Below are 19,150 nucleotides of genomic sequence, written 5' to 3' on the forward strand. Positions count from 1 at the left end.
AAAAATGTGCCTATTAGGGAAGCTCAATCAGCAGGCACGCAGTGCCCACCCGGCCACACACACACGCGCTTTCTCGCTCTTTCGGCATTAAGCAGCGGTCGTGGCCGAGAGGGACCCTGCAATTATACTGCGCAGTTACTACACAACAGGCGCATCAGTTTCGAGTGTTCAACATCGCCGTTCGAGAGCCAGATGCCTCTCTACTACATCTTTTTCTGAGTGTAGCGAAATGACACACGACGCGAAGTAGCGCATCCAGGTTCCTCTGCTCTTGCGACGTTTTGCTTGGAGGCGCGGCGCCGTCGGATGCACTGGCGCTCCGAAGAGCGCGGCCATAGGCTCGCATGTTCACCCCAAGAGTGGACCACCCTACTTCTGCACGCTCCACCAGTTATTTAACTGTGAGTAAGAAGTAATCAATAAATTTATGCAAAGTCCTATGCGCAAACAGACTTCTGTGCGCATGTGCGCTCGAGCGGTGCCTTCTTCACACAGCACAACTAAGACAGTACCGTTCTTTAGAACAGATCAAGGCAAAATGTAGTGAAAGTCGCTGTCGAACGCAGTTGCAATCGGTTCGTGTCACCGGCGCAAAGCAGAGCAGGTCGCTGGAGCACTTGACCGCAAAATAACTACGCTGTTAGCTCGGAACGAAGCGGTTCTTCTTTTATGCTAGAACTACATCAAAGATGCCTTCAGCAAGTTTAATGCTCGCATCGGTAAATGTCGACATCACGGATGACAGAAAGCCGTTAAATGAACTGCAAACAGTTGCGTGGAAGCGCTTGCAGGGTCGGAACACTTACCTCCAATGTCGATTTTCGGCAGAACTTGCAGGGCACCTTCCGCGTCGCCGCTCGACGAAGCACGTGCCATTTTTTTCACAGTTGCTCAGTGCACAGAGAGCAACATTTTTGAGGTTGAAATAATGTACGAAACAGCACTCGGATAAGGCTGAACAGCGCGGCGACTACTCGCAGCCTGTATTGCTGCGGCGACCACCCAAGCCTGCATGGCGTAGATATCGGCCAGACGCAAGTCGGTGCTTCTGTAGAAAGATGGCCGCACACAACCGAAAATGATCTATAGTGTGCGGTTCCGTAGAAGGCGCCTCCAGCGATCCCAACGGCGCCCTTGTAAGTGCTGAAGCGTAGGAGATATTCCCGCCTTTAGGGAATTTTAGGGAAGACCTATTACTAGCTGCACACGCTGTCATCAAAGATGCTGAAGTTGGAGGCTTTTTTAGATGTAAAATCCAGCAGCCTTTCTCCTTACGTACCTCATGGAGTCTATAGCGTATGCGTAGATGATTTACAATACTTTTAAGTTGATTTGATTTTCCGGCTCATGCCGTAAATTTCCTTTGCCCCGGAGAGTAAATTAAATGGTATAACGAAACATCTCGCTTTGAACAAATTTCGCACCTCTTTATTTTTATATTAATCTTACATAGAAAAGTAAGCAGCATAATAAGGTTGATTAAACCCTTCTGCATTCAATTTTTTTTTAGTCTGAACCCATCTGAGCCGGTTCGGTTCAGCCGGAACCGGTTCGAACCGGAACGGAATGTCGTAGCAGAGCCGAACTCGGCACAAAACCCGAAAGGCGTGAGCCCTAACCCGAACCGAAGCCGAAAAAATTCGGTTCGACACCCTGCCCGTAAGTAATATCCAGATCAATTTTTACAACGCCGAAAATTCAGTTACTCTCGGCGCTGTGGCCTAACAAACTTCTCCTACATTGCGCCCAAATACCTGCACTTACAAAAAGGTTGCAGGCAAAGCAACTTCTTCAGTGGACATAACCCGTAGAATTAGCGAAGTTTTTCGGGCCGCAGCACCGAAGGTAACTGCTCTTTCGTAAATCTAAAGACTGATATGGGTATTGCTTACGTGGGCTACACGACTGTCAATAAATAAATTTATAGTAATAGATAGAAGGTAAATATTGAATATTGGCTAACAAGACTACTTGACAGCACGCTTCAGCTGTATTCAGATGCACTGCCCCACTGACAATGCACGCCGAAAAAAAAAACGCTCTTCCTAGTCAAAAAGCCTATCTTGAAAAACTTGCCCTAACCAAGCGGATTCGATGACGTCAACAGTCTAGGCCAATGTCGCACCTATATTAATGAGCGGAAAAAAGGAAGAAGAATGCACCCATTTGCCGCTGAAGGACGCAGGCACCCCTGCGATTCCAGCGCACGGCACCAGAAAGCAGCCATTGCGATTTCCAGCATGCTGGCCTGGTTACTTTTGACCACCACTGTACGTAGTAGTCCCTATGCGTCCTATTCATAGTCGTTATGACTGAAAGCCAAGGCAGGCCGTCTATGCAGGCGAATACATATAAATGGATTTCTACCCCTGCACAGGAAATCATTACGCCAGTTTCCTAGGTTACATTCCACATTGTGAGTAGGAAGCAGGATTATGGGGCAACAGTATAATAAAAACTGCCAGTTAAAGATTCTATATAACAACGAACTCAGGCTGGACACCCTGAAACATCGTGACGATAGGTCGGCAATGGGCACATGGCATAGATTGATTCATATTTCTCCTGTCATGAATAACAACATCGAGGAACGAACCTTGGGAACGTCATTTAAAAGCCTAGACTCAGGGATCAATCACAGTTCAAATAAGATCATTCCTTAATCCCTCCTCCGCTTTCACTGGCAGTGTAGTGTCAGTGTAACCTAGCGTTTGCAATATGTCGCCGCAGTGCCTCTCGACTGAGCTAATGGCCTCCTTCGACAACTTCTTAGTCCAGCTCCTGATGGTTTCCTTCGTGTTTCTCTTCGTTGAGTACAGATTCTTCAAGTCTTTCGCGTTAACAGCAGTGTGGGTCTTCAGGAATGATGTCGTGTATGAACTGTAATCTAAAGCCAGGCGGGAAAAAAGTGTCTGTGTTTCATTAACAGGATCAGCAGCCACGTCTTCGAAGCGAACCCGGTGCTTCCGGTTCAGCCACCTTTCATCTGAAAGATTTTCAAACGCGTCAAGGTCCCGACGCATTTGTTTACACAGAGCTTTTGCGCTTCCACATTCCACGACCCCCATGCACCAACTCATGCTCCGACGAGATGCGTAGATCGCCCGTGGGTCACGCACGAGGTGAACCACTTGCACTTGCTTCGCGATTTCAGAGTTGCGGTTCATCCAGCCTACCACCTGCGCCATCGAAACGATTCTTAGTTTCACGGTATTTGAGGGGATAAAGAGGCATTATGTTGTCACTTCGCAGTGTGTTTACCGGATGTGGCTGCGTCTGTTCGAAATGTGTCGTTAAGCTAAGATGACATCCCCGAGCAGAGCGCTTGAAAAGAGAAAAAAATTATTGAATGTTGTCTTAACCTATTAGCTAAATAGGAACCTAAGTAAAAAACTGGCCACGGATGAAAAACGTGGAAAATGAAAACTGGCAACAAATTCATGATAACTGGCAACTGCTCTAAGGCATCGGATTAAAAGAAAAGAAACATAACGCAGCTATGCGCGGCTTAGAGCAACAAAACAGTCAGGAGACGGTGCACCTCCTGCCTGAGCGAGGGAGGAACGAACAAATTATGAAAGAACGCAAAAAGCTAAAGGCCGTAAAATAGAAATTGTCTTATATGGAAAGCATATATAGGGTACTGGGTGAATGCATTTCCAGGACAAAGTGCAGATCGATAATTAACACGTTTAGGCGCCAGGCGCCAATCATCGTGTGACTTTTTCTTAAGTGTATATATAGACGTCTTAAGACAATTAATTAGTAGTTATGCAAACGCAAACACGAAGGGCAAGAGTTGTGGGGGAATGCAAGAAATTTTCTTGAAAGGCACAAAAGATTGCAAAATCGAAATATCTGGATTTATTTAATGAGTACGGTGGGGATTACGAAATGCATAATATTTAATTAGAAGACGCACATAAAGCGCTAAAACGGGCAGAAAATGCCGTTGTTACCGTTACTGAATGCAGTGAGTGAGAAAATGGCCGAAGACGTACTATCAGGCTCGCGCACATTTCCTTGTATTGATTCTAATTCAAAGGTGCCTTATGGGTCCGTTTAGCCAAAGACGCGATGGTGAGGCGTCCGTGTGAAGCCACTACCCCAGCGCGCCTTGCAGGGCTGAATCCAAGAATGATGCATCCCACAACAAACTTGCCGCATTGCCGAAGGCAGGGACCTCTTCAACAAATCAGGAGGGCGCGTTAAACGAGTTCCTCCGCGCTTAGTAACCTACCTGTCGTCTGCTCGCGGCGTACAGAGATTTGGTTAGAAAAGAGTATAAATCGGCGCTGTCTACGTACCGTATGCGCCCTTACGTACGCTAAATGCAAGTATTTTGAGGGACATTACGCCAGTGCACTCGTTTGCATATCTATTTCAGCGTATATAACGCAGACGTCAGGCTACGCTTAACTTAGTGGCGCCGTCTGATCGTTAGAACAGGCAGCATTTTCGTCATCAAACAGATACTGCTGCTTGGGCCTAGAAGAAGCACAATCGGCACTTTATATTATTACTGGGGGTTAGCCCAGCAGCAGACGGGACAGGCCACAGTCAGAAGGCACACCGAGCTAAATCACTCCAGCACAAACTGCCACGTCCTCGTCGTCGTCCACTGCCGAACGTCCCAAAACAACGTCGTCTTCGCTTAGCAACTATGCACCGTAACACTAACCCCCCCCCCCCCTCCTCCGCCGGGCGGAAGGAAGCACATTCCCTGGGCGTCCTAAGGTGGTGGGTTTCGATGGTAGGGCTTAAGACAGGCGACGTGTACGAGCTGTGTGGAGGGGGCCGCACGAGCAGTGTGGCAAGTTTATCGCTCATATGTTTTATTATAGGCGTGATAAGACGAAGCGAATGCGGGGTCCCAATTTATGGCCAGTGGGCATTCTGAAAACGGCAGTAACCGCGACTAATTCTGTCCGACAAACTCTGTCGTGCTTCGAGGAGTACCGCCATTTTAGAAAGGCTGTTTTAGTCGCGCGCTCTGAACTCGGAAAAGCTCGTACGTAACGCGAGCGCACATTAGGACTCGATATGAAATAGCGTTTGGCGCATTTGCACTTTAAAGCACGCTATCCCAACTGCCCGTATGCCTATTTTTGCTGGCACAACATTCTGCGGTGTCAGAACGTCGCCTGTGCACTTTTGGCAGCTTTGTTAGTGCGCAGGGAACTACTGCGATGGAGCATAGCGCTCGCACCAGAAGAAAGCGAGCAGACGAGGTGAAGGGAAACGCGAACAGGATTTGCTCGTTGCGTCACACTGCTGACGTAGTGCGCCAGCACAGCTCCTAATGGGCCGTGCTGCGTTTAGCCAGCGTTTAGTAAAGTGTTGCAAACTAGAGTTTGCTATGAATTCTTCCGGTTCCTCGGCTAGAGAAGGTGTGCGGCGCTAAAGGCGAAAGTGGCAGCGAGAGGAAGAATTCACCATTAGGCATAAAAAAAAAAGAATTCACCATGGATCTGCGGTGCGTTTAGCCGAAATGGAAGCAAAGCGTGGACAAAGCGAAGAGTCCACGGAGGCCTGACTGCTGACACTCTGCTGACGCAGATTTGGCACATCGCACTGAATGCTCAGCCACGAATTCGTCACGATATCAATAACTCGAACTTATTCAATCTGCCACAGTGCTGTCATTCAGTCTCTTAGTATTAGCCGCATCATTACCTTCTACCCTATGCCCAAGACTCTTTATTACGCAGATGAGATTATTACTAACAGGATACAACTGCTACATACTTTCTTTTTATTCATTTTCTCAAGCTCCCTGTCGTGACCCTTCCTATAAGCGTAAAACTGTCGCAAATACCTGTGCGATGGAGAGTCGTGTGAACTTGAAAACTTGAGTTTCAGCCCTTGAACACAGAGCGCCGATGTGGCCTGGGGATGAGCACGATGGTCCCCATCCGCAAACGTCCGCCAGGAACCGGTTGTGCAGGTACTCTGAACGGTTCTCCTGCCAGAGCGTGAACAAAGGCGCATTGAACATCCGGCACGGAACGAGCTCGTCAAGAAGGGCGAAGGCGAGCTGTTCTCTGCCCGGTCGAATGCCACCCGCTTGGGTGAATGCCTGTAGGGGTTCGAAGTGAAAGTAGGTCTTCGGACCTGAAAAAAGGAGTTCGCCGAAGAATGACGATCCTGATCTGTAGTAGGTGACAATGAGCACTATGCTAACGTTGGTTGTCGGGACGACAGGATACGTTTTCAGGGCCCTTTGGAAAGCGGCTGGCAGTGGACCGTCTAGTGATGAGTCCAAAACGGCGTCTTCCCTTGTTTCAGAAGTTTCTTTGGCCGAATACCAGGAGGCACTTCTATTTTGAGCGTTTTGAACCAGAAACCTTGCTCGTTTTGTGTACGTAGAAGCTGCGAAGAAAAAAAGCAACGTGGCAATTCTTGCATATTTACTACACTATCTTAAAATATTCTACAGATGCTTCCCATGTGTTTTGGAAAACTCACCTCATTAGAATTTTCTTTTATGGCAGACTTAACTACTCGGTGTGAGCGCTGGACAAACGCTGGACAAGATTTTGCTGCACGTCGGAAAGTTAGACCATTCCGATCGATTTGCTCTTAACAGTACCTTACAATTGTTCAGAGTGGTTTCATAAGTAAATGTGATGTCCTAGAAAGCAGGGCTTGATGAGCAAAACAAAAAGGTGTGAAACAGTGCCTTCACTACCGTTATATAAAGGAAAAGGTGTTTTTACCATCGGCGAAGGAGAGTGAGACGGAATAATATGAGTAATGTGAGTAATGTAATGCAGAAGCAACTGCTCGTCGAAAATGCCGTTTCTCTTTAGTTGTTGCAAAGTCGCGACCAAACATAGAAACAGTTCGACGAACATGCCTGCATTCATCGTGACCATGCCTCTTGAAGCAGACATAGCGCATCGGAGAGAAATGCTCGAGCATTCTAGCATCTTTTAAGCTGACTGCGATGTGGCAGTACTTTCAGAACACTTAAAATGAGTTAGAACAGGTGCCACATTTAGAATTTTTCTTAAGATAATCACTTGTATAATTCCTTCTTCTCGTTCTCCTGATGACATTCCATTTCGTGGAAGTAAAACTTTGGATCGCGAACCTGTAATGTCGCCATGAAGACAGCAAATGGGTCTGTCAAATGCGACTGCTGGGTGAACCTTCCAGGCTGAAGAAGTTAAAGCAGCGTGTTTTTGTGCGCGTGCGCGCGTCTAATGGCGGGCGCGAAGTGTCACTGGCTGTACGACCACCACTCTAAGACTGGCCGCAGCTCTGACTGAGAGCCGTAGTGTTGGTGCTACAGACGACTGGCAACAGGGTAACAAGGCGGTCTATAGGGTGTGGATCAGCGATAATAAAACCAGTAACGGGAACACGAACACAAAAATGAAAATTACACAAGACAGCGCTGCCCTGTGTACTTCTTGAGTTCCCGTTTTTGTTCCTGATTACATTATGTGTGTTAGACAGCTGGCAGCACAGACCACCCGTCGGTTACAGCTAGCCTTGCCGCCTTTCAACCTGTGATGTGGCTGCCATTTTGAACGGGGTCTGCCTGTTGGAAGAGGGCAGAAGGACCGCGTAACCGGGGTAAGTTTTTAGGAAGTAACATGTGCAAGATTCCATCACTTTCTTTTGGGCTATTGCCGGGGATAGCAGCTCAGCCAAGAGCCACTGAGGGGAGTGGATGGGCAAGAACACACTACAAAATCCATGTGTTGACAGCAGATATTTTCTCACTGCCTGCTGCATTTCATTGTCTTAGAAAGAAAGAAGAGGGAAAATCTATGGCGGAAGTGGTCCACAGTTAGCATGGACATTTATAGTTATCGGGATTTTGAGTTTTAACTGATTTCATTTTCTTAAGCGGTTCAGGCTTACCGATGCTCACCGTTAAAACAATGCAGTCTGCTGCCTAATTATGAAGTGCGATTTGTGGATTAGTTACCTTGTAATCCATGAGATGAGTGTTCAGCTCCTGAGCAATGGCAGCACTTGGGCGATCCTAGTGACCTCTGTGTACTAATGATATAGAAGAGTACCAAGAAGCCTACTGTGGAAAGAAGATAAACAACGCTTCGTGATATGTGACTTGTGAGGGTGTTGAACCTCATCTATAAAGAAAGGAAACCACGGACTCAGCATTTGAATATCAGCCGGAAAATCTCTGTGGAAACAAAAATGGGTAAATCAAATTCTTTATAAAGAAAGCATTATCTTCAGGCTGCAATGTTCTGGGGTGTAGGCATGAAGAGCATATGACGTCTTTGCAAGGGGTATTTTTTGTTTTAGCGAAATATGGGCGAGTAGAGAATTTTCAGTTCGAAGCGATCGGGATGCTAATAAGTACTTTGTGTGAACGAAAAAGTTTGCAACCCCGCTGACGTGGTGGACAAAGCAACATTTTTTTAGAGGTCAGCCGGGCGTGCGAAAAGATGTGTGCGTGCGAAAAGATTTTAAAAAAGCACAGTTCAAATGAACGCTTCTAAACTTCCATTTTTCAAACCTATATCGCTACCAGGCTGAAGTGCAACAAACATCATATTGTCACGTAGTGATGGCCGCAGTCTGGTATTCAGGAAATCAATGAAAGGCTAACATAGGAAACTCCTTGGTGGGCTGGCTACAACTCGGTGGTGGCGATACCAGCAAGCGCGCAAAGCGGTCGTCGAAGCACAGGATCACCGCTGGTGTAAGCCGCGCTGAATTTAGATCTAATGAAGAGCCTTCGAAATCAGGCGCAAAAAGAAGCTACGGCCATCTCGAATGATTTAGAAGTAGTTGCGCGTGACTGCGATGATTCGAGGTAGCCTAACCGTGTCTCACGTCACAAATCAGAAAGCGCGTGTCAGGGACTCTGATGATGAACATGTAAACATGCTACAAAGGTTTTCTCGAATGTCTGAAGCTCAACACGCGATTCTGCTAACACGAAATATTTCTAATATATAAGTTGCTGAAAGATTTCTCGGAGCCGAAATTTTTAACGAAATACTTTAAAAAAAAATTAACGAATCACGTATCTGAAAGAGCCAATTTAGAACCATGGCTGCAATTTCACACGCGTCGCTGAAGATTTATTGTTATCACCCACCTCGCTCGCGCGGCATGTGATCACGTGGCAGCGCTGCGAATGTGTTCATGCCATTGCCGGATGTCTGCCAGGAGGCAAAAGTCAAAAGAGACGAACGGTGCGGAAGCTACATGCGGCTCGCTGGAGCACATAAATTAAAGGACGCCATGCCCGCAATTTCTGAGACTGGCTCGTCTGTAAATCGACAACCTGGCATTGCTGCGCTACTGTAGACACCGTCGTTGGCATGGGCCGCTAGGAGGCGCAAGAAACTACGAACATGCCCTATTGCTCCGGCAGATACGCCTCTGCGCAAAGGCGCGGGATGCACTTATCCTTCAAAACTCTTCAAAGTAAAGAATGTGCAAAACCGTCAAAACACTTGGCTGTTCCATCTTTCTTTTTTGCGGCTTCAACAGTATATAACTCCATCTCTCATCTAACTTCCGCCGTCAAGTGGTGTATGAACTGAGCCTTAACATAGCGGACCCATACACCGGATTACCGGACGTCTCCTGAGCACACGCAGTGACAAGGATATCACCAGGTAGGGTAACACTACCTGCGCAGCCGGCCTGCGATATACCAATTCACAGGGTATCCTGAATCTGTGCAGCTTGGTTCATAGCGAAAATATAACATCCGGTGAGGGACAACACACCGGGAGGAGAAGCGACAAAAGACACGAGAGCCTTGTGTCGTGCCTCCTGTCGAATGCGGTATGTCCCCGCTGTGCTCTCTTCATAATGCATCGCAGACATCGAAATTTGTTAATAGCAAAACCGCTACTACGAAATCTATTATGACGGAATTCTTCTTAGCGCTTGCATTTTTGTAGCTGTGCATTATATTTCTTTATCGTCTGCGCGTCACTCTTTCGGGCCTTCCGTACGGCTGGGCGCAGCACCGTTTCGAAAGTGAGTTGATACGAGTCATGAAGGGAAAGCTCGAAAAAAAGTTGTACTAAGTGCTAGCGACGTCATCTGGCAGCAGCAAAGCAAGGTAGGTAATTAATAAATGACCGCACAAAAGTAAAAAGAGAAATTGCTTCAGCTGATTACCTTCTGTCATGGATTATGGTCCTGACGTAAGAAAACATTTGAAATGTCACATTTGCGTTACAAAAATTTTCTCATAGATCAAAGAAGCAATCAGTCCCTCTGACCTATAAGAATTAGATTTTTGTAGGATCCTGATATCTCTACGTAATGACTTTGCACATTTCAACATGTCAACTATACTTCCTTTGTCTTAATCATCCATGAACAATCATTATGCAAACAATGCAACTTATATAAGAGAACTTCAACAGGATGGATAAGCGGGCGAGTTGGTGATACATAATGCAAAAAAAAACAGCGCGAACAAACGGGGACGAGACGAAGACTGCACAGGAACAAGCGCTGACTCTCAACTAAAGTTTAATCACAAGAAACACGCTTATAAAAGGAAACAGAAAACAAAAAAAACAATAAAATCAAAACGCATGTGTAACTATGTGATGTCCAGATATGCAACCTCACAGTCACGCAGGAGCAGGGATGGTTTGCTGACACACAATCTTGCTTTCTTTGCCATGTTGTACGCCTCGATAATTTCCCTGGTCAACTGGTCGGGGTGTTTGTACAAAATGTCAGTAAAATGTAAGGACGGAAAACATGATTGACACTCTCGGCAATGATCAACTAGATTAGTGGAGCGATTAGATTCTAATAAATTGAGATGTTCACCGAGTCGTGTGTTGATACAACGTCCCGTTTGCCCAATGTATATCTGACCACAGGATAGGGGGATTTTATAAACTACCCCTTTGGAGCACGGCACAAAACTTTTAGCGTGCTTAACACCACAGGACGCTACAGATTTCTTGGGGTTGCGGGACTTATTTTCTACTGCAGAACAAATTTTACTGAGCTTATTCGGGGCCGAAAAAACCACATCAACTTTATACCTATGGGCCACATTTTTAAGACCATGAGAAGGGCGATGCACATTGGGAAGGACTGCGAACTTTTTTCGTTTCTGTTCTTTCTGTGAAGGTATAAAGTTGATGTGGTTTTTTCGGCCCCGAATAAGCTCAGTAAAATGTGTTCAGCAGTAGAAAATAAGTCCCGCAACCCCAGGAAATCTGTAGCGTCCTGTGGTGTTAAGCACGCTAAAAGTTTTGTGCCGTGCTCCAAAGGGGTAGTTTATAAAATCCCCCTATCCTGTGGTCAGATATACATTGGGCAAACGGGACGTTGTATCAACACACGACTCGGTGAACATCTCAATTCATTAGAATCTAATCGCTCCACTAATCTAGTTGATCATTGCCGAGAGTGTCAATCATGTTTTCCGTCCTTACATTTTACTGACATTTTGTACAAACACCCCGACCAGTTGACCAGGGAAATTATCGAGGCGTACAACATGGCAAAGAAAGCAAGATTGTGTGTCAGCAAACCATCCCTGCTCCTGCGTGACTGTGAGGTTGCATATCTGGACATCACATAGTTATACACGAGTTCTGATTTTGTTGGGTTTTTTTGTTTTCTGTTTCCTTTTATAAGCGTGTTTCCTGTGATTAAACTTTAGTTGAGAGTCAGCGCTTGTTCCTGTGCATTCTTCGTCTCGTCCCCGTTTGTTCGCGCTGTTTTTTTTTTGCATTATATAAGGGCTTTTCAAAACGCTAAAGAGTGCACAAGAAGCGAACAGCTTGATGTAGTGCATATGCGAACAGCTTCATATTTTCGCGCTCGCGAAAAACGCGGAGGTGTCCGTTTTGAAACCAATTTTTCCAGATCGTTTCGCATTGCTGGTTTGAAATAATTGTGTGCGGAAATAATTGTGCCTACTGACCACGCGCCACAGGAGGTAAGTTACTGAGTGGCAAGATGTGGCAGCGTGAGGGAGGGCTTCTACAAAAATAATACAAAAATGTGGATCATAGTATATGCTTCGCTTCGCAAAAGGCAGCCCGCTGTGGCGAATACCATCGACATATGGTTGATAGACGAAAACTCTTTGGAGGATGATTTCGCTGTACATTTCTATTTTTACTCATTTCAGAACTCATAAGCTGAAGCTGTTATACTCTTCCTGGGTTCAAAACGGCCCGTAACTAATGTGCGGTGCACTCCGCAGGTCAACTTCAATATGTCTCAATTCTGATTATATGCTGCAAATATTATTGATACAATGGCAGGGAAATGATAATCCACCATCTCCATATTTTCAAATATGCTATATTGCTTATTTCTGTAGGACGTACGTTACCCCAAGCTTGAGAGGAAAAAGAATGTAGACCTTTAATCAATTTTCTCCAATTTAAGTCTCGTCATTCTTATGATAACTTATTTTTCTGACGATCGTTATATAGAGATTCAGAATGCCATTGCCTTTCAAGGAGTCTAGGCATGAGTCTGCCTTTCAAAAAATTTTCCTAGAACCTTGTTGCAAAACGTCCCCACTCACTTGCATTCTTGTTTTCTGTCTGTCGCTCGCGTCGGCCGAGATGTGCATGGTTTGTAATATATAAGAGCGGACGCGAAACACATGTACCCGGAACAGAGGTTGTCAGCCTGAGAGCTGCAGCAATACGTGGCGGCCTCACGAAAAAAGTAGCTTTGAAAGAATAAAAAGCAACTTGCAAAGTATAAGCGGCCGCCGGAAGTCGATCTAGAAAACTAACAAGGTTAATACCCAGCTTCATCGGCATCGGCTGGGCTCACCCACAATGCCCTCAATGCGTCACAATGCCCTCACTCTCAATGCCCCTACGGCGTCGGGGCTTGCACTTAGCAGCTGAAAAATGTGCTGTGATCGCACTCACGCGCGTCTGTCAGCCGCTACCCGGTAACACGTCAAGGGGTTGCAATAAAACACATCTCAGCCACAGATTTTTGGGCATTATCACTGACCGCGATATGTGATGGACGAGGCATATAAATATGCTAAAGAAAAGACTGACACTTTATTGCTATGTCCTGCGCTTCGTAGCTGCCATTAAATGGGGCCCAACGGAACGCTCCTTGCTAAGACTTTACTATATTATCTTTATAGGCTACATTCGTTACAGCCTTCCTGCACTCTCTACCATGAGCATGTCCTTCTTGCGAAAATTAGAGAGTGTTCAAGCACAGGCGCTCAAGATATGCCTCGGGTGTCGTTCCTCGAACAACGACGAGATTGTGGAATTTCGCACGTGCCCAATATCGATCTACCTGTCACATGAACCACTTCGTGTATATTTATGCGCACTTGCAACGCACCGCGGTCGCCCGCTGAGGAAGATTTTTGATGAGCGACCGGACAGCAGTTTTGCACGTGCAGTGCGCCGCTATCAGGCCGTATTGTTATCAGACTATGCCCTGCCGCATCATCCCGTGCAGCCACCATGGGTGATGGCTCAGCCTTCAGTACGCCGGCATGTCCCCGGCATACTAAATAAATCTCTGATGCCGCTAAGCGGACTGAAGCAACTTTCTCTTTGCTTCAGTCCGCTTAGCGGCATCACAGATTAGCGGCATCACAGATAAAGAGAGTATACTAAAGTCTTAGCAAGGAGCGCTCCGTTGGGCCCCATTTACTGCCAGCTACAAAGCGAAGGACATGGCAAAAAAATGTGAGCCTTTTCTACATCTGGTCAGAATACCAAAACTGTGTGCACGTATACACTGATGGATCTGCGTCACCAAAGCCATCCACAACAGCATTGGTAATCCCCGCTCAGCAGACGACTCGGAGATTCATTTCAGGACACAATTCTACTTCAACCGCTGCAGAGCTTGCGGCCCTTCGGGAAGCGATTCGCCACGTCTGCTGAGAGCAGCCTCAGGAGTGGTGCATTTTAACAGACTCTAAGCCTGCGGTACAAAGTTTGGGATGCTTCCTACAGCACACCGGCTACCAGGCTCTGGCTCTTGATATAACTAGACTCCTTTCATCTGCTCAGGAAAAAGGCCACCATATCCAGTATATATACATAGCGTACTCGATATAGCGTACTCCATATAGCGTACTCGATGGAAATGAGACCGCGGACGCTGAAGCAAGGAGCGCCTTCCGCAGTGGTCTGCGCACAGCTGTGCCGTTCTCTAGAACGGTAACCACTCGCCTCCTTTCGGGATCTATGAGGAGTGCGACGGCTAGATACTGGGCCCTGCCAGACACTCGATACATCCGCTTTAAACGGCTAGATCCAGCGATGGCCTTTTCTGTTCCTCGCAGAATACCACACACTAATGCATGCCTAATGCATAGGTTGCGTTTAAACATTGCCTTCACGCGCAAATATCTGCATTTGATTGGACAAGCGGACTCCCCGGACTGTTTTGCATGCGGCGTGCTAGAGACTGTAGAACATGTTTTGATGGCGTGCCCAGCATATGCACGAGAAAGACTCATGCTGGAATCTATTTTGCAGTCTTTTGACACCAGGCCCCTCCCGGAGGACTTGATCCTCAGCGCTTGGCTAGATGGTTCGAGGCCTCTACGGGCATAGCGGGCGCTCTCACGCTTTTTAAGCGATACGGGCCTTGACTCGCGTTTGTAATGTTAGCAAGCGTGCCTTGTCTTTTATCATCTGCCTCCTCCCATCAACATCATCCCCCATCGTGACCCTATTTTCTCTTCTCTTCCTGTTCCCCAGTGCAGAGTAGCAGGCCAGATGTTCATTTCTCAGGACAACCTCTCAGCCTTTCCAGTCAATAAACCCTCTCTCTCACTGCAAACGTTGACGAAGTGAAGCCCGAGGATTATGTTTCTTCTTCCAACGCTTATCATGCGTGAAATATCTGGGATCACACTTTATCATCACTGTCAGAAACTGATAAGATCACGGATCGCTCTGGAGGCTGTCTCTAGTGCACGCAGGAGTTTATTTGAACTGTCATGAAAATGGTCTATTCATTTCTATGTTTTAAATGAGTCGACATGTGTGTCCTAAACATTTTCAATACCATCCTCGGAGCAGAACCTGTTCTATTTTACCGGCGACTGCCGTATTCATGTACCGTAAATTTATTTTCTTATCAGCATATAAACAGCACGGCTGCCTACATGTTAGTGGTTTATTTTTTGTATTAACTGAGAACACTTTTTCCCTTTAGTTACACACGTCTTACTCGCTTCCTTGCCGACTGTTGCCGCGGTTCATGCGACGCTCCAGCTCAGTAATGAATTCCGTAATTAAAGGTAAGAAATTAAAGGTGGCAGGCTGAACACTTAGATCTGTGTAATATAGTACGCTGTTCCTGCGCGGTCCAGCCTTCAACCTCCATCAACTCACCCATTTAGCATTCTATTGCAATTCTTAAAGGCATTCGGGTGTAAGTAGGCACATTGGTGTTCTGGCTTTTTTTGCAGCACCCAGGGCACAAATAGCGTGTCGACGCGATTTACTTTCTTTTTGTACTGCCACTTGCAGATTGCACCTATCAGAAACATACGTACCAGTTGGGATTTACGGCACATAAAAAGTGGCCACTTTGCTCTCGCTCTCGACGCACTCTGCAGCGTCGTTATTTACGCGGTTTTCTGCAGCCGCTGATGGCACGAACATGTACGGTAAGAGTCCAAGCAGCTGTTGGAAACTGCTTCAATCATATATAATTTTCAAAATGAAGTTGACAGCCGCTTGTAGCAACGCGCTAAGCAGCAACAAGTCGGCGCCGACCGGAAATCCCGTGGATGGCGTCAGGACGGTTGATGCCATTCACGGGCAACAGCGGCGCTCACTGAGTGCACTGAGGTGCTGGTGAGCATTTGATTGCAAAAAACAGCCGTTTGCATTTATTTCCGTCCTTTTTAAGCAAGATATTCTTGTTCAACGGGTTAACAACTATGAAATACCGCAGGGCACTCAATTTTTTCAAAAACTGCTTAGAGCTTCCCTTGAATCCTGGGCTCTCAGACCAACCATGGACGATGAAGTGTCGATGTAAATCACCTAATTTCAGATACCTCCATGGAACACGTAGAGCTTAGTTTTGCAGCAGCTTCACAAGAAAGGATTAGTTTCACGAAGGGCCCTCAATAGAAGCTACTACTCCCCGTCTCCATGTTGCTGTCAAAGTAGCGCTTGTGGAGGACTCCACGCCGCAAAATGAACTGTTGTCCACGGCGAAACACAAGAGGTACACTAGCATTAAAACCCTCCAGATACTTAATGAGTGGCGCCAACTCAGAGTCTGTCCGTTGAAGCTGCGCTATACAGGAGACACTAATGGCACAAAGAATAGGGCAATCTTCGGTGATGTCTTGCGTAGCCGGTACCACGGGCGCTCCTGATAAACAGCCCGCGTCTTGGTGCTGCCGGCCCGATTTATAGACGACCGTCACATCGTACTCCTGCAAACGGAGGTTCCATCTGGCCAACCGGCCAGAAGGGTCTTTAATGGTGGCTAGTCAGCATAGCGAGTGGTGATCGCGGACAACACGAAACGGTCGTCCGTTATAGTGTATGGTCGGAACTTACGCAGAGCCCAGATGACGGCGAGAAACTCTTTTTCTGTCGTCGAATAGTTCCGTTCCAATCGAGAAAGTGTGCGGCTCGCGTAGGCGATTACTCGTTGTGCGCCGTCCTGCCACTACATGAGGATCGCTCCGAGGCCGACGTTGCTGGCGTCAGTGTGGACATCAGTCTCTGCATTCTCGTCAAAATGAGCTATTATTGGTGGAATTTGAAGGCAGCAATGGAGTTCCTCGAAGGTTTCGTCTTGGGCACTTCTTAAAACGAAGGGTGTGTCATCTCGAGTCAAGGCTGTCGATGGCTCAGTTAGGCGAGAAAAATCTAACAAAGCGACGGTAATACGAGCAGAGGCCCAAAAAACGTCGGAGGACCTTCTTGTCGGTTGGGCGTGGGAAACTGAAGACGGCGGCAGTCTTTTCGGGGTCTGGGAGAGCACTTTGTGCGCTGACAATATGTCCTAAGAAACGGAGCTCCTCGAAGGCGAAATGACATTTCTCTGGCTTGATAGTTATCTGGCTTGAGAGTGGCTCGAAGAAACAGCGGGCCCAAGCGTGCTTACTTCGCGATTGTATTGCCGGGCTCGTTGCAGGGGCGTCGTCTCCATGGTGGTCGCTTCAGTGAGGAATTCGGCAACAGTACGCGGTTGACAGCGTACAAGACCAGCGAAAAACTCCTGCTTGACCCCGCGCATCAGTGGCGAAGCTTCATCTCCTGCGCCATGGAGGGGTTACCACGCTTGAGGAGGCGCGTCACGTCCTCCACATACATGCGGGCGCTTTCGTTAGCCCGCTAGTTACAGGAAGGAAGCGCAGCTTCAGCTTTCTCCCTGCGGTCTGCGTTGAGAATGCAGCTAGGAGATTTTGTCGAAATGTCTCCCAAGTGGTCGTTCTCGTGGTTCTCGTACCAAGTCCTAGCGGAGTCCTCGAGCGCAAAATACACGTTATGGAGCTTACCGTCGTCTCTCCAGCCGTTGTAGACGGCGACCCACTCGAAGGTGTCTAGCCAGTCTTCCGCATCTTCGTGCACGTCGACGTGAAAAGAGGGCGTTGTTCGCGGCGTGTGGTAGAAGATGGGCGCCGGGGACCTGCTATCTATGGCCATTTCCGGTGGGACCGTCGGTCGAGGCTGCGTCATCCTCGTCGGGGTGGCAAGCGGCCCGATTTGAGGTGACTGACAACGGAGGCGGCGGCTTGGGCGCTGATGGACCGGTGTGAGTTCCGTTTTAAGGCGGAAGCCTTTAATGTCTCATCGTTGTAAGCAGCAGTTGTCGACAGAAAATGTCACGCTTTTCAATTGGTGGAAACGGTCGTGACGTCACAGTGCGCGAGTTCAAACGGGGCCAATTGTACTTTGGCTAGTAACCATGCAACCAATTGAAGGGATCGTATAGTGATGCTCCAAGTAAGTGGGACTGAGCTTAGTTAATTGCTTAATTACCCAATTACCCTAAGTAGCTTTACTAGGTAGGCCATATAAATAAATAAAACCGATTAAGAAATTGGTCGCGCACAGGAATCGAACCCCGGTCTTCGGCGTGAGAGACGAGCATGCTATCCACTCCGCCATGCCAGCTTTTTTTTTTTATTTATTGCCTGACTTCGGCAAGAACCACAGTACACAAATACACTTACAGAGCGCAATGAGCAATAATTAACAACACTATCCGCCCGGGGGTGCGTGGCTTCATCATATTAAAACTCCTTAAGCGTCACCAAAGGCTCGACTCTTTCGAGCCACTCGGGAGCTTCAGGAGCAAGTTTCTGAACTTCAATATACTTATGCATGCACTCCCGAAAATAGATCCGTGCTGGCCGTGCATCAGGATCGCAATGATATCCTGCCATTCTGGAGCGCCAAATACAATGGAGGCCCATTAGCATAATGAGGTCGAATGGTGTCCCATCCTCACTCACTACAGGCAAGTACCGAATACCATGAGCGTCGAGCGGAAATTCCTTTTTTAAAGTCCGTTGCAAAATGTCCCAAAAGTATACCCCCTCCCAACAGTGCAAAAAAACGTGGTCTATTGTTTCTGGTTGTTTACAAATTAAACAATGTGATCCCCAAGGTAGAAATAACTGCTTCCTTTCCAAGAATTCCTTTACTGGTAGTGTTCCGGTATGTAATTTAAAGAAAAAAGTTTTTGCACTTGGCGGCACCCGCATCGCCTTCACACGCTTAAGTACGTCGCGTCCCTGGCCTCCATTGTATAAGGCCCTGTACATAGGTTGTGGAAGAACTACATCGCACAAATCTTTATACAACTTCTTCCTGCTAACAGAAGATAAATATAAATATAACAGAAGATATATAGATAGACTCCGCCATGCCAGCTCGATGGTTTGGAATGAACAAAGGCGCGTCTAGTGAATACGGTGTCTTCACTCACTCTCATCCTCCTCCATTCCCTTCCGGCGAGGTTTAGGTGTCCATCGACAAATGAGAGACAGATACATTTCCTTTCCTCAAAAACCAATTTGCCGACGAGCAAGGCGTAGAACCGAATGGGCGATGGCGTTCTATGGACTCCTTGGCAGCGTTGCAAGACGCTGTCGCGTTCCACTCTTAGGGGCGAAGCTTAACATCTTAACCACACATCAGTGACCACACTTTAGGTCAAAAAAGTGCCC

The 19,150-nt window shown here is 47.1% G+C and overlaps 1 protein-coding gene across 1 annotated transcript; it reads right to left on the reverse strand.

The window, feature by feature from the left end:
• Positions 1-2,642: 2,642 nt before the first annotated feature.
• On the reverse strand, positions 2,643-17,654 carry LOC149362742 (carbohydrate sulfotransferase 6-like). Its single transcript, XM_089568367.1, has 3 exons — positions 17,474-17,654; positions 5,819-6,372; positions 2,643-3,179 (listed from the first exon to the last, which is right to left on the reverse strand). Exons 1-3 carry the CDS (start codon positions 17,652-17,654, stop codon positions 2,643-2,645), a joined length of 1,272 nt encoding a protein of 423 aa, XP_089424493.1.
• Between the last annotated feature and the right edge of the window lie 1,496 nt (positions 17,655-19,150).

The sequence above is a fragment of the Amblyomma mixtum genome, chromosome 2 (assembly GCF_055824585.1).
Source record: "Amblyomma mixtum isolate Tamu chromosome 2, ASM5582458v1, whole genome shotgun sequence".
Taxonomy (NCBI): Eukaryota; Metazoa; Arthropoda; class Arachnida; order Ixodida; family Ixodidae; genus Amblyomma; species Amblyomma mixtum.